The sequence below is a fragment of the Gallinula chloropus genome, assembly GCF_964237585.1.
Source record: "Gallinula chloropus genome assembly, chromosome: 3".
NCBI lineage: Eukaryota > Metazoa > Chordata > Aves > Gruiformes > Rallidae > Gallinula > Gallinula chloropus.
The window spans coordinates 109,641,219-109,667,606 of record NC_140087.1 but is presented as its reverse complement, the minus strand read 5'-3'; the positions used below and the strand labels follow the sequence as shown (position 1 = coordinate 109,667,606).

At 37.5% G+C, this 26,388-nt stretch overlaps 1 protein-coding gene across 1 annotated transcript in view; it reads left to right on the top strand.

The window, feature by feature from the left end:
* NBAS (NBAS subunit of NRZ tethering complex) overlaps positions 1-26,388 on the top strand; it is a gene marked incomplete at its 5' end in the record, with an annotated part of 176,103 nt that overhangs the window by 79,339 nt on the left and 70,376 nt on the right. The window contains 5 exons of the mRNA XM_084262245.1: positions 4,467-4,634; positions 5,231-5,344; positions 5,567-5,690; positions 10,920-10,996; positions 11,534-11,671. Of these exons, the coding sequence (XP_084118371.1) occupies positions 4,467-4,634; positions 5,231-5,344; positions 5,567-5,690; positions 10,920-10,996; positions 11,534-11,671 (621 nt within the window). The remainder of the gene's footprint in view (positions 1-4,466; positions 4,635-5,230; positions 5,345-5,566; positions 5,691-10,919; positions 10,997-11,533; positions 11,672-26,388) is intronic.

The window sequence follows — 26,388 nt, the reverse complement described above, 5'->3', positions numbered from 1 at the left end:
GCTCCACTTCAGCTAATTCTTCATCCTTCACCTTCATTGTCTTGCACAGAATTTCAGTTTCTTCAAAGAAAAAACAAACAATAAAGGGGCTTTGCCTTTTTCTTTTGCTTTTTCACTTATGTCCTGATTAACTTAAAACATCCTTTTTTCAAGGAATTGACAAATGTTCTTCTTTCTCACTTTTAGAGCATCAATTTAAAATTGTATCATAATGTAATTTTCTTTATCTTGGCTTTACTGAGCTTCTTCTAGTACATGTGTGTTAGGGCATCCCTTTTGTGACCTTTTCCTACTTCTACTAACTTTATCTAGTATTGAATTGTTATTTGCTACTACTATTTTTTTCATTGACCAACTGGTGGCATAGTTTGACGTATACTTGTTAATCATTCCTCTGTTGAATTACTCCTCTCTAAAAGTGTCTAAACTCATTTAATTTCAGTTTTTTTAAGTTTTTCCTCTGAAACTTTTTGTCCCCATGAAACGTGCAGATATCTTGATAGTAGCTGGCTACGTGTCTTCATAGATTGCTTAGAAATGTGTCATTTCTCAATGCTATCATTTTGACTTAGGTATAACTTTTCTCCAAGTTTTTGATTGTTCCTACTCTGAAGGAAATTTCTGATTTCTGTGATAAAGATGCACATAATTATTCTGTAGGAGCTAATGCATTCGTACAAGAGTATATTTTACTACTTTAGTGCCAACTTGTCACTGTTGATTGAACTCATGGGATCTGTTTGTTAAATTATCTTCTGCAAGCTACATATTCCAACACAGCAGATAATTTCTTAAGCAAAATGTTGTTTCCCCACTTGCCGCTCTTTCTTCTCTTTTTGTTGTATGTCAGAAACGCCTCAACAACTAATCTTGTGATTCTCAAACAAAATATAAGGTCTTGATTCATGAAAAGCATTTCAGAATATTATTGCTAATAATGTTAAAATATAATGCTTAGTGTGGTGTTTATAAACAGTAGAAACAATAACCATTGATTGTCTTGTAAATGAGATCTGACTTTATGTTAAATATATGTGATAGTTAAAACGCACATTGCATCTGTTATAAATAATATCATTGTCTTTTACATATCTGAATGTGAAAGCGTAACCACTGTGAAGTGGCACGTCAGCACAAGATAAATTTACAGTATCAAGTTTCCTTAAAAACAAACTCACTGTTAGCAGATAAAATTTTTGGAGGAAAGTATCTTCAAATTATAGGAATAATTTTCTTAAACTTTGCCTAAAGAAAATAAAATTTCCAATTAACAGAGTGTTAGCATCATACTTGCTTTTGCATTTTTCCTAAGCGCTAAATCTGGGAAGAGACATTTGCATATGGTAGGTAAATCGGTATGTCATGCTTTGTTATCACTTCTGGTTGGAAATGATTAGGGAATGTTGTATTTATGTGGTATGCACTGGGCACTCTTCTACCTGGAGTCAGTGGAACCTAAGGGCAAAAATAATGCTCCAGATGCTGTTTCAAATACATGTAATTTTTTTTTTTTTTAGTAATTGTTTTTTTATTTTGAGATTAACTGGAACTGCATTTCATGGTTTAATAAGCAAAATAGTTTTAATTCTATAATAATGCATTTAGAATACCTATGATGGGAAGGGTTGGCTGTAATTTCTGAAGGAGTCATGTTCATTTACAGTGTCACTGAACTCCTGTGAAGAGGGGAAAAATCCCAACGTGGAACTCTAAATGTGTGCTATTTAAACGTCTGTTGTAGTCAGTGGTGATCCAGTTAGTGGGGCATAGGAAAGAACACAGTTAATCGGCCATTAGGTGCTTGATTGAGTTATTTAATGACAGATATCAGCAGTATGACGTGCCCTATCTCGTCCTTCTGTTACTTAGCTACTGATACAAAAAGTTTAGGTCCTTTACCAGATCATCAAGTGTTAAGCATGTATCTTCATTACTGACATAGGCTTTGATGATTGTTTGAGATCTATCTTTAAGCAGGAGAATTAGATGTATTCTGTATGCTTAAATCTGGGGTATTTTTTTGGTTCTAGTGACATTATAGTCCTAAAAATAGCTTAGACATCCAGAGAGACCTGAATTTTAGTGTTGTCATCTTAAGCTGAACCTTTTCCCTAGTCTCTCATCTAGAATATAGTTTATCTTTGCAGGACTAGAGTTTTCAATTAGACTGGTTCATTAGCTAGCTGTAACATTATAAAAAACCTCCAAACAACCAATCAACCAAACAAAAAACCCCAACCCCCCCCCCCCCCGAACCAAACAAACCACAAAACAAAAGAAAAAAAAACCAACCCACCACAAAACCCTCCAAGGCACAAAACATAGATGTAGAATGAACATGAATACTTGTGTGAGAGACTATTTTAGATTCCTGTTTTCCAGTGAGAGCACCAGGAAGAGAAAAAGAAAAAAGGAAAGCTAAAATATTATGTTGTGTCTTACGAACAGGATCTGTTACATCTCAATGTGGTTCCTTCATAATCTTAATACATAACTACTCTAATGCACAAGGTTTATATACCGTATGGTTTTTCAATGTTTTGAGCCTTGCACCTTGACTTACTGTCATTAAAGGAAAAAAAAAATGCATGTTGCAGGTGTTCTAATTTATTATTCTCTTCTGTAGCTGATTTGAAAAACAGTTGGTTTATTACTGGCCTTGCATTAGACTGGTGGTGGTGGAGGGGAGGTTGTTTGGTTTGGTGTTTTCTTTTTCCCCCTCACGAAAAATGAGTTACATGTCCTGCAGCATCTACATGAAAATGGTGGCAGAGATATAAATTTGTATTGTGTATATAACATTTAAGATAATTTGCAGAAAAGTTTCATACTAAGTTTCAACAGTGATTTATTGAAAAAAATAACAAAAAATTCTCCCCCACTCCACCAAGCCTCCAGACCGAGGATCTTCTGTTGCTTTTTTACCTTTCAGAGGAGTAAAAATTACTGGCATGCTGTACTTAACATTTTCTTAATTTGTTGAAGCAAAAAGCTGAATTTTCCAGTTTAGCCACTCTCTTCATTAGTGGGGCATCTGTGAAATGCAGAACATTTCAGAAAAGATTTTAAAAAATCCTGAAGCCTCAGCGCAAACGATCACTTAGGATGGACATGCTGTTTCAGTGGTCATCTTGAGACAGCGACTTACTGCATGCCACAGTAAAAGGCACTACTAACAACTTCATCTGCAGTGAAATTCTGCCTTATTGAAGCTAACATGTTTTGTCACTGAAGTTGCAGTGGGACGCAAGTCACTTGAGCATAACTTGGCATCCTTTTGTTCTGATGCCTGAAATTTTGTCACCAATTAGCAAGTTGTAAGCTAATAACTCTCATCCACATGCACAGGTAGAATTTGTTTCAATGCACTTCAGTGTATGGGGACATGAGCAGTAGAGTTTTTAGGGAAAAGATGTTGAAGCCTGCTGGAGGAAAATACTTCTATTTTCTATCCATCCCTGGATGTATTTAAAAGATGAGTAAATGAGGTGCTTAGGGATATGGTTTAGTAGAGGACAGGTACGGTTTGACTTGGTGGTCTGAAAGGTCTTTTCCAACCTAGTGATTCTGTGATTGCTGAAGACAGTGTGTTTACATCAGCACGCTAATTATACATATATACATCAGATGTGTTAAGCTCTGTAAAGGGTACAATTAACACAAACCTTTCAGGTCTGGAATAGCACAAATCAACCAGCATGGATGTTCTGGGTATTATTTAAATGCTTTACGTGAGGAAGAGCTGGTACAGAAAGCTCTGCTTGAGGAACATGTCTACTACTTTTTAAGAATTGACTTACTTGTTAGTTTGCTGAGACTGAGTGACGATGTTTTGCGGTATAATGTATATGTGCATGTATTGCAGAATCAGTTTGGGATGGGCAGTAGACTGGGGTCTCAATGCTTTTCTGCAGTCTTTTAGGTTTGCTGTATTTGGTACCTTGTGAGTGCCAAGTGCGGAATTTCAAATCTTGATGATACTGTTTCACTTGGCATGGAGATGAATGTTCACATCTCTTCATTATTTTCCCTACTGAGAATTCAACTTAATTAATGCTACCTCTGTACAAATACATGATTGTCTCTACTATCAGCTTACTTGAATTATTGAAGGTTAGTTTTAGCATGCTCAATCTCCTCATTTGTAGAGATCATTATTTTAACAGCAGCATTCGACAATTATGTAAAATTATTATAAACTCTGGAATTAGAAACAGCTGGTGTCTGTGGAAATGAGATTAGAGTTGAATGAGGGGCAAAGTGTTGTACTGATCATCCTACTCCAACTTGAAACTTCTAAATCACTTTTAACTTCGCTTTTGATTTTATGACAGCTGTTGCTTAAATTAATGATCATTAAAATATGTTATTAACATAGTGTGCCTGATATATAATGCGTTTGGCTTTAGGTCATTAGCCTAAGCATGAGTCTAACACTTGCCGTTGTGTGTTGGATATGCTCACAGGATGAAACCAGCGTCTCTTCTAGCCAGTCTGCTGATTTGTTGTACTGGACGACATCACAAACAATGAAGGTGTTGTCTAACACAACTATGACTACAAAAGCCATGCTGCATGCTGTCAGTGATGGACAGTGGTGGAAGAGATCATTAACTTATCTTCGACCATTACATGTAAGGGATTGCTGATGTGTCTGCAGATGTGTACACATTCACTGATGCATTAGTATAAAAGCTAGGCTCCTTTATAGGTGTCTGATAACTGAAGACCTCAAATCAATAAATGAATGTCATGGGATTGTATGCAAGCAAATGTCAGTGAAGGAGGGAGGGTCTAAAGCTGTTTCCTTTTCTTGTTTTCTAATCTGTTTTCCCCTTTTTTAGCATAGTATGAGAAGGCATAGTTGTAATTTGTCAGAACTTCTGAACTTTGGGGAGGAAAGCACAGTGAAGCCCACTCTTTAAATACTATCATTTTATATTCAGAGGTGTTCTTTACGGTTTCTCTTCTTTACCTTTTCTATTGCAGTGGATTTTCTGTAAAGTTTATGATACTAGTTTTTATGATTCTGCTTTTGAGCATGATTCTCTTTCCTTCTTTAAGAACACTGGACCTCATTCAGCATTGGTTTATGTAAGATGGCTCCTATCTTGCTCCCCACTGAATTCAATGCTATCTTCATCTACAGTTGTTTCCTTTCTGAACAGCAGTTACAGACTTTTTAATGAGCTTTTTTACAACTAGGCTCGACTATACTTACTTTTTCTAGGGCCAAGAATTTGGAGATGTATCGAAAAGTGGACCTGGAGAAAATGCCACTGTGGAAAAACAAGGCTGTCACCCATTCTATGAGTCTCTAATTGCTGATCCATACATTGCAGAAGTAAGTTTCAGAATTCTTGAGATCTTACAATTAACTAATAGTATGCATTTGGGGTTGTTTATGGGAATTGAAATTTAGTGCAATAGTAGGAAAAAATCCAAAATTAAGCAGAAAGGAAAGCAAATTCAGGAACCAAGGTAGCTAATTGCATCTGATGCAAGTGAGCTAAATATAACTGCGGGGTGTAGTGCGCATGTGTCAGTTACCTTATTTTCCTTCTAGTCTGAAATCAGCTATGGCACATACGAGAACAATTCTTTGGAAAGCTTTGCAGAAGTATTGCTGAGAACAGAGAAACTGACAGAAGCAAAGAGCGAAGGAAAAGACTTACTCCCAACTACAGAAGGTATGCGTACATGTATATTTACTCCTGTATTTACTATATGTAGTAAATATAGGAGAATCTATGGTTAGCTTTAAATATGGAGAATTGCACGGGATGATTTGAAGTACTGTCTGGGTGTTTTGTATGAGTTCTGGTTCAACATCTTACATCTTAAATAGTCTTGATAGAAGTAGCTACAGGGTTTTGAAAAGAAGTGGTATTTTAAAAAGCAGCTCACTAAAGACTAGAAATCTGATAGATGGCTTTAAATAAGCAGACATTGATAGTTGAGGCTGGGAAAAATGTGAACATTTGGGGGGGGGGGAATTCTTGAAGGTTTCCTGAATGCCACCATATACAGATACTTAGATCCTGTGTTAACGTTATTTCTATGTATTCCTGTGTATTCGCTCGTTCAGATTCTGCACCATTGTGTGTACAGTGGTCAGTACCGCAGGATCATTACAGTATTTTATTTGCTAATTAACGCTTAACTGCAGCTTCTGGAGTCCTTACTACGTCTTAGATTCCTGTGAAATTTCCATGTTTTATAGCTCATACTTAATTCGTTAACTGAAAGTTTCACTTCATAAAAAACAAAAACCAAACAACAACAAACCACACAAAACCACCTATGATTGTTTGTCTTTCCTTTTGCCTGTCTCCTGCTGGTTTAAGAAATGAACTGTTTAAATATTTACATGCTGTTAGTGTCTTTTGAAAGAAGATATCTGTGTTATATTTTACTCTGTGGTAAGTTCTGCCATGAAAAATGAGTCTATTAAATCACTTGCAATATGAGAAAAGTTTTAAGTGAGACTTTCTTCATAAGCCATGCAGTTTTATTTCAACTCTTCAGCGAAAACCATCATATTTGTCTTAGAAGTATACAATTCAGTAGTTTGAGATATGTGATATTTCTGCAGATAACCTGTACAGTTGTAATATAATAACATTGTGAATTAGAAAAGGTCAGCAACAGCTTATATAAATGAGTTTGTATTCACATTTTGTTCCTTTCATGTGCTCTCAATGCAAAATTAGTTTCAAATCAGTACTTATTTTTGCATACTGAAAGCCCATAGGCTTCTAGCTCTGCTACCTGTGTCTTAAAGGAGTGGGAAGCAAGGATTAAGAAGTATTCATTGCTCTCTTAGGGCAAATGATATTAGTTGGCAGATCTTCGGTTATACTTTGTGCTCCAGTTAGAGTAATTGGAACTGTTTACAATTCAGTGGTGGCCTTTAAGATGGAAATTTCAGTTTAGGGGACTTCTGCTTGAAGAAAAAAAAGAAATTTTAGATTCCAGTTTTAGCTTTTGAGCTTCTGTCTTACTCCTTGGAAGTGTGAAGACTACTGGTGTTGCTATTTATTATTATTTCTTATTATATAAGAAATATTTAGTATTTCTGTTTTCTTTCATGACTCTTATTTTGTAGTCAATCTGAATTTCACTTACAAGTCCCACCAACTGTGCCTTGGAACTGACAATTCTGTGTTTTCCTCTGGAAAACTGACCTGTATTTATTCAGTGCTCAGCAGTCCTGCTGTATGATACTTTGGTAGTCATTAGGCAATGTCCCTACACAGAAGTGTAGCATACCTTTCTGTAAATGAACAGATTGGTAATTTGTTAATTGTAATGCTTTTAGCTCTGGATTAACAGTATTGGATCCCACCTCTTTCCGCTGAATGCTTTGCTTTATCTATTCCCATGAAAATCCTTATGATGAATTAAAACTTTTATGATTGCAGAGCTTCAAAATGTGCATATAAATAGTACAGTGCCAAAATTTAAAATTTAAAAAAGTCACATAGATATGAACCCCCACTTAGTATCCTGTGTTTTTCCCATATTTTCAGGAATACTCTAAGGTTCTGGGAGAATGTGACTACGTGAAACTTGAAGGCTAATACGAGTTACTAGCTACTGTACTAGTAACTAGCAAACATGGAAGATTCCATTTGATTTTGTTAACAAGCTTGAATCCCATTGGTTTCCTCTTAGTCGTCTTCTAGAACAGCCACAGCAGCAGGTTTCAACTCCATCAGAAGAATTGATGAGCCTGGAAGAAGATGCAGTTTAGCAATGAAACCTTAGTTGTTTTACCACGTTGTTTTAGTAGAAGTCAAATTATGCATCAAACTTTGTTTCTATTACTACAGCGGTGTCATGCCCCAGGTGAGAGGGAATGACTAAACACTTTCCACAGAGTCATCACCCATGGTGAAACTCAAGACCATATTTACTGCTTCTTTTATGGGTTCAGTAGGGTCACAAGCCTTGGGTTTGGATTTTTCTTGTCCTTTCTATCTGGAAGGAGGTGATAGACTGAGCGTTTTTGAGTGAACTGGTAGTACCCATCATTTTGGGTCCAGTAAAACAGTCTTTCTTCAGTTGTGCCATCCAGACTTTGAATCACCAAGGCACTGTTGTACATTTACACTGTTGTACACTACTATTTAACTGTAGCTGTGCTTTTCCATAGCCCTTAGGGATTTGGTGGGGAGGTTGAAGGTGACATCTGAATGGGACATTACTGCAGCTGATGACTGCATTTTGCTGTTAACTAGGGTTAGGTGCTAAACTTGAAGTAACCCAAGAAAGTCATTGATACTTAGTAATCCTGAGGTGTTTTAGAACAAAATCAGCTTTCTATTTTCTGTGATTTTATACTTGCATGCCAGATACAGCTATTTAAGTGCAATATCTACTTATAATTTTAGTGGAATGCTAAAGGAACTATTGAAACTTGAAGCAGGTTTTTTTTGGAAAAAGAGTTGAAACTCCCTAGGTATTGATAAATTTTGGTGTTCAAAAATAAAGCATTTTCTTCCCTACTTTGCCTTCCACACAGGCTTGTAGCATGAAGACCTGCGTGGGAAATAAAAATTATTCGTAAAATCAAATTTGGTTTTCATGTTTTCCTAAGGAAATAGATGAAAAGGAAGTATTGCTTGTGGGAGAGAAGCATTGGCTTTTTGCTTGCCACTGGCTCATTGGTTGCCACTGGCTCTCCTTCCTGGTTTGCCAACACTGAAACGTTTAATCCCTTTAGCAAATTTCAAATTTGGCAGTGGTCTGAAATGATACAAAGTTCCTGTAAATTTTGTAAAGGTGTATAAGAGGACAGAATGGCATACTGATACTGTCCATAAGTATGGAAGTATGGAAGTCAGCCCTCTAAAACATCAGGGAATTCCCACTGGGCTTCGCTGGGAGACAGAAAACTGTATGAAATTCATCTTTATATATACTTGTGTGTTTCTGTGTGTGTAAAGAAGGTGTTTGTTTATGGATACATGAGCACACGTTTGCATATAAACACAGAGAAAAACTCTATTTATTGAGTGTATTTCTTTCTTCTCAGAGGGGATGGCAATGGAGGCAAAAAAAAAATCTTCAGTACATTCTGGAAAATGGGATGCCTTTGTGTAGAGCTTCATGCAAGAATATGAATAAAATCATATTGTTATCTAGGCTTATGCTTGTCATGATTGCTAACAGAAGGGTCAAGATAAATTTTTGATAGTGAGGCAGTTGACATGCTGGGGATGTTAAGCTGGCAGGGAACCCATAATTTGTTATGTATTCCTGAGGCTTTCCAGTCATTAATTTTCCAGAGAAAGAGAGGCAAGGGCAAAGCCCAACTTCTTTCCCTCCTCCCAGTTTGTTCTGTTCAGCTAGAGTTGCTTTTAGGACTGTTTAATTTTTCTTGTGCTCAGAGTAGAAAATACTGATTTTTTTTCAAACTAATTAATCAAGATTTTAATACTAAATATTTCTTGAGTGCTATTATCTTTGCTTCGATAGCGTATACAGGTTATTTTGAATGTAGCAGCAAGAAACTGTCAGCAGCAAGAAGCAATTGGTAAAAGCTGTTTGAAGTAAAGAGCATAGGTGCTGTTGGACAGGCTTGTATTTGCAGTAACCATGACGTATTGCCGTGTAGACAGCCTCTGTGATGACTTGTCACATAGAAATTTGGGGCTTGTGTTTGGCTTAGGGCCAGCATGTAAATCCACTTCAGGCTGATGGCAAATTAATGATAATCTGAAAGTTGTAATTGGCCATTCAAGCCTTTTATAAATCATTCTTTGGAACAAAGAATTCACTGAGGGGCTGTGTGTGTAAAGTAATCAGGTTTCTTGTCAGCGTGCCCTCAAGAGTAGCTTGTGTAATGTGGGAATACAGGTATTTGAGACTTCCTTAAAATAAATAAAGAGCTAAGTTGCTGGAAGATGGCTTCTACTGATTAGAATACTATTAATATCCCTGTAAAAAGGAAACAATTGTGTTCCCGTTTCATAAGTTTTTTTAAAGTGCCCCTGGAACTGATAATTTATATTCTGTACCCCCAAAACTCAGTATTAACAGTATCACAAGAATCTGTATTCTGTGTTTGTTATAACTTCTGTAGCAACCGCAGTGATGCTTTACTTCAGTACAGGAGGAGAACTGCATGAAGGAGAGATCCTGTTACTAATTAACAAATCTTGGTTGTGTTGGCGTATTGGTTCTCCTCTGTAAAATATACTGGGTTTTGGGTTGGGTTTGTGGGGGGTTTTTTTTAGAAATTTGGTACATACAATGTATGAAATGCATGTAATTTTTGTGCGAGTTTTACCAGAAGTATGTATTTTTATAATCAGAATAATTAATCTTTGATGCATTCATTTTGACTGTGGTATTATGATATTTCTATTTGCAATATGTGTCACAACCTGGGTTTGGTGTTTCACTATCTTACTTAAAACATCTGACACTGGCAAATTATTATTTTATTTTAAATGAAGACTCAGATTTTTAATATGGCTTGTTGTGTTCAGTGATAAGTGTAGTAGATCTCAGGCTTGAAGAGAAGACCATGTGTAGCACTTCTCTGGTTAGTATCTTTACATGCTTACAACATTACATTACCGCCTTGATTTTACAAGCAAGAGATTTACTTGTAAATCGGTACAGGTGATATTTTAGTGGCTTTTTTTAGCATTCATTACTGCATGCTCTCCTTGTTTGGTTAATGCATCAAATACTTTGCCTGGAAGTCAAGGTAAAGCTGTGCTGCAGTTTAATTACATATTATCTGTTTCTGGATTGCACTGATAAGTGTTTAATTAAGAATGTATAGAGAGCTTCAAGCTAGTGTCTAATAAAATACCGTTACACTGAAAACATTTCATTTGCTAACTGTCGAAGCAAGATGGGTCAGTAATCAAAGCTTCATTTCTGCTCCCTGTGTGTTACAGTTTTGCTACAGCTGGCAAGTGATGCTTTACCAAATGATATGGCCTTGTCACTTGCCTACCTACTCGCGCTGCCGCAGGTACGTTAAGAGTGACTTTTGTTTGTATGCTTTTGCTAGGGAAGGCTATTCATAAAGTTTCAAATTTCCATAAGAAAATGGAATTTCCAAAAGGTTTGAAAGTCAAAGTCTTTGAATTCATTTGAATTCACATTTTAAAGGTTGGGCTGGTGCATTTAAAGAAGCCTGAATAAATGCTATTGGACTGGCTTATGAGCAGGGCACTGGCAAAAAGATGCATTTTCTTACTTAAAATAGTGGGGCCACCTAAGCGACAGTTCTAATGTAACTCAGAAATATGGATAATAAATTTGTGGTACAGAAGCAGCAAAACTGTAGCTGGAAAGTAATTTTGGTTAGGTGTTTGTGCAAGGGAGGGGGAAACATCATAATGTAGAATTATCTTTGTGTGTGCAGGTTACTGATTTATTTCTGTGCCAGAAAAACATGGTCAGAGCTATTTCTAAATCACAGCAAGTAGCTTTTTAGAAAGTTTGTGCACTTAATGTTGTATGCTTGCTAATTCTTTCATCTAAATTAATGCTCTCTTTCTCCTAGGTGGTAGATGCCAACAAATGCTTTGAAAAGCAATTACATTCTGCATTATCTCTCCAGCTGGCAAGTTATTACTATAGCCTACAGATCTATGCTCGTTTGGCACCATGTTTCAAGGACAAATGCCACCCTCTCTACAGGGTTAGTACTCTTTCTTTTTAAAGCCATATTCATTAATGTGAAGCATTAAAGCTATTCTAAAAAGCCAGTACATGAGTTAAGCCTGTTATGGAGCTGATCTGACTTAGACTATGAGCAGCCTGTTAAGTTACACATAATTATTCTTCTACAGTGCTGTAAATAGACAAGTACTTCACAATTTGTGGAAGAGTTTTTGAAGCACAATATTAAGTGTCTTTTATATGCAATAGCACTATCAGTCTTCAAAGTAGCTTATAAACACTGAGAAATAATGAGCATAGCCTGTGCTGTCATTTTACAATATTGAGACAATATAGTACTTCCTAGGAAGAGTTGAATGTCTTTTTAGTAAAAATGATGCTATTCACAAAATTTCTATAGTCTTTCTTGAAGTGTGTGTATTTGTATTTCAATTTATATAATGTGATTAGAAATTTCATTCTCATTCATTGATAAATTTGTCAATTTCCTTTGACAACTTTCTCTATGAAATGGCACAGCTTTTGTTGCTTATTCATTGCCTGTGGTTAAAGTGATGGTAAACTCCAAACTAAATCAAAGAGGTGATACACAAAACTTCAATAAGACATCAATTGCCATTCTTACTAAGACACCTAAGTGAAATCTCTTCTTTGCCACTCCAAGGCAGTTCTTTTCTCTTGTACAGAAGTTGCCTGGACTGTTTGATTTTCAGCCTAGATTGGCTTTACAGCTGAAAGAACATATTTCTGAAATGAAATCGCTGTTCACCAGTGGCATGTTTTTTCCATGTTCAGAATAACTCCTGATTTACAGAGGAAATCCCGTTTTGAGATTCACCCAGTTCCGCAATTAGGCAGCCTTTCATGTTCTGCTGAGATTTGCATTCTACTATCGCCTAAGAAATCTCACAACTGGAATTTGTGGGACTTGCAAAATATGTTGATTGCAAGGAATTCATGTTTCTTAAATAGCTTTCTTTGAGCCTAGGTCCACCTGTTTTGTTTGGGTTTTTTTTTTAGTTTAGCTTTTTAAAAAGACTTTATTTTATAGAAAGAGCTATGAACCCTTTTGAAAGAGAAAGTCATGAGGACAGAGAGGTTAAAGCGTGAACTATTTCTACCTTGGTTGCCATTTAATAAGCAAATTATTAGCAATAGTGCCACGTAGTTTATGTCTTTCTGATGTGATCTTTGGCGTAATCTTTTATTCCATCTTGGTAAAATACTGTATGTGACTGTGAGAAGCAGTGGATTCTAAGTTGTTTGCTAAAAAGAATATACACTATGTTTAAGTACTACTCTTAAATAGTAGCTTTTAAAAAAAAATGTTTGAGAAGATTCTGAATGAACATTACATCAAGGGTGGGGTAAGGGTGGAGAAGAGGCCTCGATGCCCAGTAAGAAAACAGCACAAGATACTACATTTATTACTAATTCCAAGGGTACCCAATGAGGGATAGAGGAAGTAAGAAAAAAAAAACAAAAACAGATGCTTTTGAACAGAATCAGCACTTCCTCTCTACCCCCAAAAAACCCCCACAACACCTAACTGAAAACCTACCAAAACCACACAGATTTAAATTCCAGAATCCCAGAATGTTAGGGATTGGAAGGGACCTTGAAAAATCATCTAGTCAAAACCCCCTGCCATAGTAGAATCACCTAGATTAGGTTACACAGAAACACTTCCAGGTGGGTGTTGAATGTCTCCAGAGAAGGAGACTCCACAACCTCTCTGGGAAGTCTGTGCCAGTGCTCTGTTACCCTCATAGTGAAAAGGTTTTTCCTTATATTCACATGGAACCTCGTATGCTCCAACTTGCATCCATTGCCCCATGTCCTCACTGGGCATCACTGAGATGAGCCTGGCTCCGTCCTTCTGTCACTCACCCTTTACATTCTTATAGACATTAATAAGATCACCCCTCAGTCTCCTCTTCTTCAGACTAATGAGACCCAGCTCCCTCACCCTGTCCTCATAAGGAAGAGGTTCCACTCTCTTCATCATCTTGGTGGCCCTGCACTAGACTCTTTCAAGTAGTTCCCTGTCCTTCTTGAACTGAGAGGCCCAGAACTAGACCAAATATTCCAGGTGTGGTCTCACCAGGACAGAATAGAGGGGCAGGAGAACCTCTCTCAACCTAAATGCTCAGTTTCTACTGCAGAACAGCCATTTGTTTAAATGTACATTTTAGATGCTGGTAATAATGTCTTTGCTTGCAAGTTGCTTCTCTCAGTGCCATACCGGTTGCTGTCCATGAGAATAGATGTAGCCATGGGTTTTGTGTTTCTTAGGAGCTCTTGGGGGGGCAGGGAGAAAATTGCTTTTAAACTTTTATGATACAAGCTTTTATGAAGATGATAAATCCAGTTTTAGGTGTCATTCCTTAGTAAATTGTTTTCTAGCTCATGCTACTGGTATCTTGCATCATCTTTGTCTTCTGACTTTTTCCCAAAACAGAAATGCATCCCTAGGTAGGGCCTTTAACTGTATAATTCAAAGATATGCATTAGTCTTAGACGATAACTGAGTGTGTTTCTGTGTGTCAAGGTATATAACCATTCCTGTTCTAAACCTTTATTTGCTCAGTAAAGATCTAAATCTGATTCTTCAGCCACATGCTTTTAGAAGGTAGATCCTCAAGATCATAGAGTTTCTGTTTAACAGCATCTGAGTTGCAGTAGGTGTGATTGCTGTATCCCATTGAATCAGGTATCCTGTCTGAAAACTGGAACATGGACAAGTCTACACCTCCTTCATTTACCTTGTATGAATCTTTCAGAACAGTACATGAGTACCTCTGGCATAATGGAAGAATGAAAGTGACAGATGTGCTACAATGATAATGGGGAGTAGGGGGTAAGAATTCCTCTTCTGCTGGCTAAGAGAGTCTCTTAGGACTTGCTGGTTAGTCAGGAAAGATGTTCCAAAGGAATGATTTGGTCTGTTGCAGAAAGGCTGGATTTTTCATTTTGTTGTTGTTGTAATAATTGTTTGGGTTTTGTTATTTTTTTACTGTTATGTGAAATAGAGGCAGCTAATACCTGCACATCAAGCCAGAATCATAAATTGACAGAATAGCTCATTAACTTTTTTGTACTGTTGATATCGGAAAGGAAGTCAGCTCAATAATGTCTGTTTCTGATGAAGCTATTACTTTGCTTTAAGGGAAAAACAAAGAGATTTGGATGTGAAGTACTACTTTAGTTTTGTACCCAAGACAATTTTGAATTTTAGTTAGCGTAATAACACAAAAGTAATGGTTTAGGGCATCTGAGCTGCATTAGTTTCTTATCCTGAGGAAGATGTTAAAGGATCTCTGCAACCAAATAAAACCACTGATAATTTATGCCAGACAGCAGAATAGAACAAAATTTCCAGAAATGGTCTGGCTGTGGAAAGTGTCAGTGTGAGGAAACTCTATTACCTTTTGAGAAGCTATGTTTGGTTTCGGTTTAGGTCTGCATTGGGTCTGGCAGGCATTGGGTTAACTTGCTTCATCGCAGTCCCAGTGGTGCCATGCTTTGCAGTTTTGGCTGGAATTGTTGGTAACACACGGGTGTTTTGGCTGCTGCTGCACCTTGATTGCACTCTGATTCACCACTCGCTACTTCTCAGTCTTGATGGATGACAAGAAAAGCAGTACAGCTGAGCAAGAAATTTGCTGGATAATTTTTGCTGTGAGAGCTTATCTCCTTATTTGTCCTGTCCTGGTGATCTGATAAGTGACCAGATTAAATATATCTGGGGGATTGTTTTCTCTAGAAAGGAGTGAAAAAGTTTAATTACCCCAAGGTTAATGAATATGTTATATTCCTGTTCTCATGCTAATAACCTAATGCTGAAATATTTCTGTGGTTTTGGAGAGGAGTATTTTACTGACCTTAGCTGAGGGATGAGCTTTATCTTGGAGCATGAAGCAACAGCTCTAATGAATACTGCAAAGTTGTAGAGGGGAATTGGAATTTTGCAGTTAATTAGCAGATGAGGAAAGTTGCTGTTAGCAGAAAATTCTTAGGTATATATTTTATTCCATTACCTTTATTTAAGAAAATGAATGTGATTCTGTCCTTTCATGCACTGCATCAGCAACAATGACCTTGGGAGATTCTTCTTAGTGATGCTTTTGATGCAGCCTAGAGTTGATGGAGAATTTGGGAGGTCAGGTCCCCAGAGTTAAGCAGCCTGATATAACTGGCTTTTGGGAAGGGATGCAGTTATGCATTGAATCTGAGGTCTATACACTTAACCCGCTTCCCTTTCCTGTTGCTAGCTGTTTAAGAAAGCCTCTGTCAGCCTCGGTGTTAGAGGCAGAATTAGGTCTCACCTAAATTCACTGTCTACAAATTATATTTTTTTCTGGGTTTGTTTTTGTTTTCTCTCTCCTTGCATCACAACTCTTGTGGATTTTAGTTCCTGTGCTGTTTCTCTTTATTCCTGTCATTTTTAGACCTTTGTTTCTGTCTACTCACATCTTCCTTCGCAGGACTGTATTTAGGCTCTGTATACGTGCCCTTGCTGCATTGGCATCTATAAGCTTTTAATGCATTAAGTGGCCGTGACAAGGATGTCATGTGTCTTATGCTCTCATATCCTTTCCCATAGGGGAGAAGCAGCATGTGGAACAGTTTTCAAATTATTACATACTGATATGTGTTTATCTTTTCTTTGCATTAATGAAAGCAAGGTCAAAAGAAGAGGGCTTTGAACTTGGGCTTCAATATGTAGAATTTTCTATTGGTCTTTCAGGAGTTCATTCTGCAGACTTGACCTGGCTCCCAAGGCAGTTCTGTAGCTTGTTTGTATAAGGTTGACCTTAACTAGAAACACAATTATATTAAGCCAGAGAAGCAAAACTCTCAGCCATGGTCCTTCTGGTACAGCATTAGGTACTATTCTGAATGTAGAGTGTTGAAAATAAAGATTTCGTTTGAACTGGAAATAAATACTGTATAAGGAGGCTGCATGCAGGAAGAAAGAATCAGATCTTATGGGCTACCAGATGTATGACCCATGTTGCATGAGGGCTGGCAGCTTTAACCCTGTTGCATAGCACTGTAATGCAGGTGCACCTATATACAAATGAGGTAATCTCTCACTGGAATTTAGGTGCTCATTAAATGGTTGCCTGTTGATTTGTGTTTAATAATAATATCCTGTCAAATTCCTAAATTATGGATTTAACTCCTGAGAAATAATACATACATTTTTAATCTCAAATGGGATTTGTGTACGTGAAGTTTCACTGGAGTCTATTAACATTGACTGCAGTACTGGCAAACTCTCAGTCTCACTTCATTCTGTCTCTGCATTCAACTTGTTATCCATAAACTCAATGGCTAGCACTAGGTCTGGTACAGGTTGTAAAATGCTGGTGCTTTTTATTGTTAACTTGTGATGGACTTAACACGTGACCTTTTTTAATTGTATTGCCCTTTTGAGTCCTGATTCAAGCTATTGGCTCCTCCTTGGCCCTTCTTTCTGTTCAGTCAGGGATACTGAAAACTAACAAATTGCCTTTAGTAGTGTAATCTCTCTCCTTTGCTTCGCTGTTTGAAATTTCTGTTTTGCATCAAGTTCAAGTTTCTTTGGTGGTCTTTAGGTTGGTCTTCCTTTGCATGCTGCTGTTTATGCCTAGCACTTGTATTTTTGTACACGAGGCTGCTTGCCTGTACATGTTCAGATATTATTACTCATTTATATTGGGGGGGAGGGGGCAGGGGAGCAGGAGGAAGAGTCTCATTTAGTGTATCATTCTGTTTTTAAGTCCAGTGCGTATCTGACAGATACAAAAACAAAATTTGGGAAGGTGAGACTCTGACTTCTTGAATCAACACTGCTTCAGTCTCTGTCCCATTGATCATTCTTCATGTGTGTATAGACTGTGATGGAGAGAAGATCCTGAAAGAGGGGAGGGCAGTGGGAGAAGGCATCATGAGTGAGACTTTAACTAGCAGACTGATAACTGGTCTTGAGGAAGTTTTTGTTTCTTTTTCTTTCATTCTTCTTTTCCTTTTTTAAACTAAATTAGGCCACACACTATAGCCTTGATATGTAGTATGACATTTGATAAATTCAGAGATCTTAGTATCATTAGAAAACTTGAATATTTATTGCTTATCCCTTCTGTGTGTCATTGTTAAGAGATTCTGAGTAAAAGTGGTCTCAACACCTGCCACATGAGGACTTCTTCCTGGCTCTTCCCCTTTCTGAAAAATGGTCACTAAGCTTTCACATCTCTTTTCACTGGGTTTCAGGACATAAAAAGACCTTTCTTCCAATCCCTTGGCAACTTTTAAGTTTCTTGACTGGACCTTGGTGGGGAGACATGTCGAGGAATTTTGGAAGGTCAGCCTTCTGATCATCTAACCCATATGTGGTTTTTGTTTTGATTTTTGGTTTTGTTTTTCATTTTGGAGAGCTGAGGAAAAATGCTAAATATGCCTCTCTAAATTTAGCCTGAAAAGCCATTCATGAAAATATTCATCACAATAAGAAAAAGCAATCAATGAGAAATTCATACTTCTAATCAGAAGTGCTAGCAGTGCTCCTGGATTAGGATGAAAAATATTCAACTTCTAGCATTTTAATAACTGTCAGGGAAGAGGAAATTGTGGTTGGTTTTTTTTAGTGGAAAAAATACTCACGGAATACTTTTTTTTCAAGCTTTAAATTAGTAAGATGTAGAAATATGTGCTTGTATCCAGTGTAATAACTGTGCAATAAAAAATACTGTATTGTACTGAAACTGTATCGTATTGTATATATGTAGTTTGTATGTGACTATGCTGCTGCCATTTTGATCAACATTAAAGATACAGTCTAAAAGAATATACAGTAAAATAATTCAATAAAAAAAACCCACAATGATTTTTATAGAGAAGAGGGAGATAGAAGGTTAAGATAATTACCTAAACTGTGACATTATTTAATGAGAGTAAAGCTGACTGCAAATGGGAAATGAATTGTGCTATGATTTTAGTAGGCACTTCACTCAAACCTGTACACTAATTTTCTGTTTTCCAAGGGGTTCTTTCAATTGACATTTTAACCTTTTATATAACATGTGCTGCTTCCACTAAAACAGCTGTCAGATGTAATGATGACATGAGATTTTTCTACCTAAACCTGACTTGTCAATATCTTACTCTTATAATAAGAATCTGTAACAGAGAACACAAGGTAGAAGAAACTACAAAAACATTTCCTCTTGGGACAAATTATTCTTCGATTTTACTGGAATAGCTGATAGAAAAGAAAACAAAAAAGCATTTAAAACACAGCACTAGAGCAATTTGTTCAACTCTTCAGGCGCAAGTCATTTAACATAACTGAGAAACAACTTTTCAAATTATTTTTACATTTTATTACTTAACAGCATACTTTTGCATTATTTTTTTTATTTCCTTCAGCAGTACTGGCTTCTGTATTGTAAACTATGTTGATTTAAATAATACCTGATAGTTTTGTTTTGGATTGAAGTCACTTAGTTGTCATTGTTTCTACTCCTCTTGGTTATTAAGAGATCATATATTACTTTTGTAACCAGGTTTCATCTGTTAGGAATGTACCTTAAAAGATCTTCAGTAAAAAAATTCAAGGTAATTTCTAGACTAACATGCAGATATTAACATTTGATGGTCTATAAATACTGCAGGTACCCTGGCTGACTGTGTGATTGAATTTTGTTATGGGTGGCTGTTTAACCTTAAAACAAAGGTTGATGAGATTCAGTTTTTTAACTGCATTTTCTTCACAGTTTTGAGTATTGTGATAATTCTAACCAGTGATTGTGGTACCTCTGCAAATAGAGTTTAAAAAATCCTGCAGAACATGGTTTTGTATAATAGATGCTGTACTCTCTTCAGCCCAATTCTAATACCATCTTTACTGTAATTTTTCAAGCAGAAATAAAAACAACAGGTAATATTTTTTTAAGGTTGTTTACTAGCAACATCTGATTCATAATTCAAAACTAATACCTTAACTCTCAATCTTTCTTGCTCAGTCTTTCCTGAAGTCTTAGCTGGCAAAAAATATTCTTGGGATTCTGCATTATGACATATACTTTAATCATACCAGCGTCTTGGCCAAACTTTGGTCCTTATAAAATTTAGTTAATTCCAACATAATGATCTTGAATTGGCAGTGGGGTATGCTTCCTTCCTATTCCAAGTGTTTCAGTTTCAAATCATTATGCTCAGCATTATTTATTCAAAACACGTAACATTCCTTCTATTAAAAAAACCCAACAAAACCAAGAAGCGACCCACATCACAAAGAGATGGTTTGTTCTTTTTAGACTCCGGCTTTGAAATACTGTAATTTTCCATCCCTTAGTTGATTTTGTATTCCCAACGTATTTCTGTTCATAAAGCAACAAAGCATGATTGCAGGAAGTGTCACTTAGGATCGTATGTTTGCAGTTTCAATTGTTATTCTAGGCCCTTGCTGCCCGATAGTGGAAGCAAGTAGGACTTTGGAAATAAAATCAGTTCGTTCACTGAAATTGTGAATGCTTGTTTGCAAACTGCTTACTTGTGTCCTCGTCTTCCTCTCAGAATTCACCAAGTCTTTTGGTTTTGGCCGTTTTTTGTCATGAATTAGTTTATCCTCGTCTCACTGCAAATGTACATACTTGCTTTATGCTAATTTCCCCAGAAATACACATAACCCCTTTAAGTTAGTGCTACTCTTAAAGTCCTAAACAGACTAGGACTGTGGTGCTATCAGTCACCTGTGTAGTGTGCAGGGTTTTATAACAAATTAAAAGTTTTGTCTATGTAGCATACAAGTTTGGGAATGTTTTATACTTGTAGGAGCTAATGGGACTGGCTTTTAAACTGTGATTCAGGAGCATTTGTTTTATACAGCCACTCATCTGGAATGAAGTTTTAAAACATCCGATTTCTGTTCTTGGAAAAGAGAAATCTGGATTAAATCTGTGGTGAAAGTGAGAAGGGAATCCAGGGAACTAGAGTCCACAGCTACATTCCTGAGTCTACAAAATCCAGATGTGTATTTTTGAATGCAGTATGAAGTTGCTTGTTTGCATCAGCCATATTCAGTTCTGTGCTGAAAAGCATTTTTTAAGAATATGTATGGATTTTAAAATCACAGTGTCTTGTGTAGGTTGCAGAAAGTTCTGATGAATCATTTAAGATCATGAATCTGAAATAGAAAATTGTTTTAGTATTGTCTGAATGTCTGAGACCTATGTATAGATTTGATAATTGAGGATTTATTGCTCAGCTCATCTCTTTTACGTTTTTTGTTAGCTTGTGCAACTTTATTCTGATGAATTTTGTAGCTTAAAAAAATATCATAGACCAGTTTAAGTTGGAAGGGATCTCAAGGGTTACAACCCCCTACCATGGGCAGGGACACCCTCCACTAGCCCAGGGTGCCCAAAGCCCCATCCAACCTGACCTTGAACACTGCCAGGGAGGGGGCAGCCAGAGCTTCTCTGGGCAGCCTGTGCCAGGACCTCACCTCCCCTATTGCAAAAAATGTCTTTCATATATCTCATATAAATCTAGCCTTTTCTAGCTTAATCCTAATCCTGTCACTACACAAGTCCTTCTCCATCTTTCCTGTTGGCCCATTCAGGTACTGCAAGGCTTCAATAAGGTCTCCCTGGAGCCTTCTCTTCTCCAGGCTGAACAAGCCCAACTCTCTCAGCCTGTCTTCATAGCAGAGGTGCTCCAGCTCCCTGTTGGTCTTCGTGGCCCTCTGCACTCGCTCCAAGAGCTCCCTGGCTTTCTTGAAGTGGTGACCCCAGAGCTGGATGCAGTACTGCAGGAGGGGTCTCACCAGAGTGCAGGGGGAGAATCATGTCCCTCAACCTGCTGGTCACTCTGCTTTTGATATGACCCAGGACACAATTGGCTTTCTGGGCTACAAGTGCACATTGATGGCTTATGTTGACCTTTACATCAATCAACAATCCCCAGTCCTTCTCCTCAAGACTTCTCTCAATACGTATTCTAGTACATAACCTTATATGTTGGCTTGCTGTGGTTTCATTGGTGTGTGATGGGATTTGCTGCTCCCTTTATCCATTTAAAAAATGGTTGTGGAAGCTGACCCTGAAAAAAAATAAGTGTTGTCACCCAACAATATACTTAGCTGCAGCAGTAGGAGGACAAAAGGAGTTGAGGTGTCGTTGCACTTGTGATGTGAGAGTACAGGTTTTATTTCTGGTCCTGTGTTCTGGTCTTCATCTCAGCCATACACTTTATCGTGTGCTTTGAGCAAATCAGACATGAGACAGCTGTGATCTGAAAAGTAGGCCACCCCAAATTCATGTGGTGCTGAGTCTAAGTTAATGTTCTCTTGAGTCACAGCATGACAACAGACTCGGTTGAGGACAGGTGTCATTGATTTAATTAATGAAAAGCTGTCCTATGGAGGGATAGATTTTACTTCTTGAGCGAAATATTTCTTTCCTGTAAATCTTTTTTTCTTTTTTTTCTGCTTTGGGATGTGAGGAAAAGTGAAAAGTGTTGTCTATTTGTGCTTTGCTTCATTTTTTTTGGTCTTTTTTTCCTTGCCTCCATCAAATTTATAGCACATTGAATCTTTTGCTGTAGGGATTGTGGCAATTCCTGAAAGTCTTAGGGTGAGCTCTCCTCTTCTACCTGAAGTGTAAGTGCTTCCCAGAGCTATAGTTTTGTTCCTTGAAGACTGGCAACAACTGGATGCAGGGTAGTTATCAAAGTGCAGCTGCTTCTGCAGCAGGAATTTCCCACCCTGCCCCATGGTGTCTCTTGCTTTGGTCATGTGCTGTCATCTCCTTGTTCTAACAGGTCTATATCTGTCTTATACTGAGGACCCAGAGCTGGATTCAGTATTCTGTGTGAGGTCTGACGAGAGCAGAGGAGGAGAATCCTCTCCCTTGACCTTTTGGGGACACATCCTTTGATTCAGCCCAGAAAGCCAACCATGTCCTGGGCTGCATCAGCGGTTACAAGCATCTGGGTGAAACTTACTGTGTCTTCGGCCCTCCCATTCTGATTCCTGTGGCTCACTGCACTTGGAGCTTTTGACCATTACCAAATGATTATAGTTCAGAAGGCGATGGAGTGTTTTGTAACTTCAGTCCAGAAAGGTGCACGTCATCAGTTACGTATTTGCAATGATTATGAGCATATGAACCTCAGTGATCTAAGCAGCTTTTCTCATCATTGCTCCTAGTCATTTGGTATTATAGTCTGAAGATAATTTACATAAAAAAACAACCCACAAGCAGAAAAACCAAACAAAAGAATAATATTCCTTTTTAGAGCACTTGGCAGGATTCTTGGTCTTAAAAAAGTAAACAAGCTAAATAGCCTTACAATGATATAATCTCTTAGTGATGCAGGAGAAGAGCAGGAGAAAAACTGAGTCAGATATTTTTTCTTTTTCCTTTTTTTCCTTTTTTTCTTCTTTTTTTTCCCCCTGATGTCAACGGCTGAATTAAGTCTTTAAAAGAGATTTGAAAGAAAAAGCAATAGCAACTTCCCAGGGGAGCAGAAGGGGGGAGGAATGAAAATTGGTTGACTCACCATCCCTGGAGGTATTTAAAAGACATGTAGGTGCTAGTGCTAGGTTTATGGTTGGATTTGATCTTAAAAGTTTTCTTCAATCAAAATGGTTTTATAATTCTACTAATTTAGGCATCAGCATGGAGAAATTCCAAGCTCAAGACATCGTATCTCTCTTTAAAACCAGCATTACTTTTACAATATTGCAGTGACATACAGATTCTGAAGAGCTTCACAGGTGTAACTCCCAGAGGACGGTCAAAGAGAAGTACTGCTTTGAAACATCTAGTCAGGTGGACTCCGATCCCCATCTGAGGCTTACTGGTAATGACTGGTGGTTCGATATTGACAGTTACTTGTCCTGATCTGTGCTGAGTAAATCACATCTAGTAGCACGACATTAATTTAACTTGGTGCTGAAGTGGTGGGAGCTTTTGTCTCCTTTTGTTTTCTTTTTCTTAATTCCCAATCAAAGCCTATGGCAAATCATTTCACTGTTGCCAAGGCAACACCATTACAGCACAAAACATAGTGCTTCTCTGATAGAGGAGTAAAATGCACTGGTGAGTAGTTCCCCAAGGGATTTCCCTTGGCAGTGCTCTGGAGGCTCAGGGGTTAGCGGTTAGCTCCTGTGGTTTCCTTGGAAGCTTACCCTGTTCGCCACTGTGTTCATATGTAAAATACCCTTTCTGAAAAATCTGGGAGGGGAAGCGCAATTTGAATGTCTGTCTAAAAGTACTGGTGGAGATTTATCTGGCAAAGCAGGCACAATTTCTAAGTATCTGAAAGACTGAAGAGCCAACAGAGATTATAGTGTAGTTGCAGTTTGTTTTTTTTTGTAAACCCTGTGAACTCTGAAGAAAGAGTGAGCCTATTGATTTTGCTAATTTTCTTTATGGCCAGCTACTATTACTAGCTAGTTCTTAAGGCCTTTACAATTTAAAACTGTTAAATTATTTTTTGAATCCTGGCAATACAGCTGTAATGATCTTTCTGTATTAGTATTTGTTTGAACAAGCACCATGTCTAATTGCATGAGGTATTTAAGGAGTGCAGAAATATTTGCGCTTATCTTTTAAAAAAACATATTGTTAAAAATGTGAAGTTGTAAAGAAAGTATAATTGAAACTATGAAATCTAAGTTCTGTGCAGCTTGGTACTGAACACTTCAGCTTTTTACGTTTTTTTCATTGAGCTTGTGCTGAATTCTTAACAATTATTGTGCAAGCAACACTGTTATTTAAGGAAGTATCTTAAATCTATAGAAGGCTGACAAATCTGAGAGAAGGAAAACTGTGTCATTCCAGTAAATGAGTTTTGTAAACATACATGTGTTAATTTGCCAACTAAAATGATGTTACACTTTTATCTCCCAGATGGAAGAGTTTGATGCACTTTTTTGCCTTACATGCATATAGGTATACATACATGGTTATTGATACAGGGTTTGATCCTAATCTGGTAACTGTTGATAATATGTTCAGTATTTGGGGTTGGATATGATGATCTCTTGAGGTCCTTTCCAACCCCTACACTTCTGTGATTCTCTGATTCAGTAGACCCTAAGACATTGTTTCCAGAGATGTTATTTTTGTATTACTGTAAGATATGTTCTTAAATCCTGTAGATAATTTTTATGATACTGTTCAGAACCATCCCGTTTGTAACATAGTTCACAACTTCAAAACCTAGAAGAGAATCTGCTAGTGTGAATTAGCTATCTTGGTGAAAAATACACAAACATAGCATACCCTGAGTTGGAAGGGACCCATAAAGGTCATTGAGTTCAACTCCTCAATGTAATTTTTTTCTCATCAGATTATCTTTCACTTCTTTCTCTTTCTGTCTTTGTGATAGTTCATCATCATTATGGAGAGGGACTGTTTACAAGGGCATGTAGAGACTGGGCAAGGAGTACAGCTGAAGACAGCTAGATTTAGATATTAGGGGAAAAAACCTCTTCCCTGTGAGGGAGGTGAGGCCCTGGCATAGGCTGCCCAGAGAAGCTGTAGCTGCCCCATCCCTGGCAGTCTCCAAGGCTGGATGGGATGGGGCTTTGGGCACCCTGGGATAGTGGAGGGTGTCCCTGCTCATGGCAGGGGGTGGGAACTAGATAGGCTTTGAGGTCCCTTCCAATCCAAACTAGTCTGTGATTCTATGATACTTTTCTTGTAGTTCTACTGTATCACACAGTGGTCCTTGATCCAGGTTGTTTGTTTTGTTTTTGATATAACCTGGTAGTGATACAAGAGATATATGATGTTTAGATAAGAAAAACAGTGACCAATTAGATATGATGGCAGTCCTGGAAGAACTTCGTATTTAATCTTTGTAGGTGTTATTTGGCAGAAGTATTGGCAGGAGTATCATTAGCCTGATTATGCTTCAAAGCAACACCTTAAGGTTTTCTAAAGAGGCAAATGTAGAAGATTGCACACAGATGTTTTCAGGATAGTGTAACAAGTGGGGAATGAAGGTTGGCACTAGCGATAGATGTCATTTGAGAGGGTGACAGCTTGGTCAGAATATTATGATTGGAAGTAAAATGACAGTTTATATTTTCAAAAGCAGTTTCACTGAGGAGGATGATTACGCAATGTATTGAAGACAATAGTGGACCAAACCCATGTTTTTAATCTACCTGTCTTAGTAAATAGTATTATTTTAACATAATATTGTAAATACTCAAGTTTAGTTCTACCTCACAGTGAAATATTACGGGCTATTCAGGGAACTTAGTAAAATTGTTATCTTTTCTTCTTCAGAAGCCGTTTGTCAATAAGAGTTCGGTAACATTTGTTTGAAAATACTTTCAAGATTGCTTTTGTGTACTTTATGAACAATCTGATGGACTGTGCGTGGGAAGAAGAGTATTAACATAGGATTCTACTCTTAATGGAGAGTGGGGCAACCTAGCAAAGGAGAGCAAATTTTCTCTCCTAGGTTGTCAGAGGAACCTGCCTTTCTCAATGAACTCTACAGAGGATTCAGGCAATTATGTTAAACAGGTTTCCTCATCTTGCTCTGACTTTCACTGTCTCCATGATCTGTTTTCTAGTGTATCACCTAAAATGAGTTACCAGGGTACATAATATGCAGTGGATTGGTTTCCAGCTGATATAATTGTATTGTAGAGGCACTGCTCTGCTTGCCTATCTCTTTTCTGAGATTTTATTATTCTGTTGCCAGTCTTCTAAGCAACCTTGA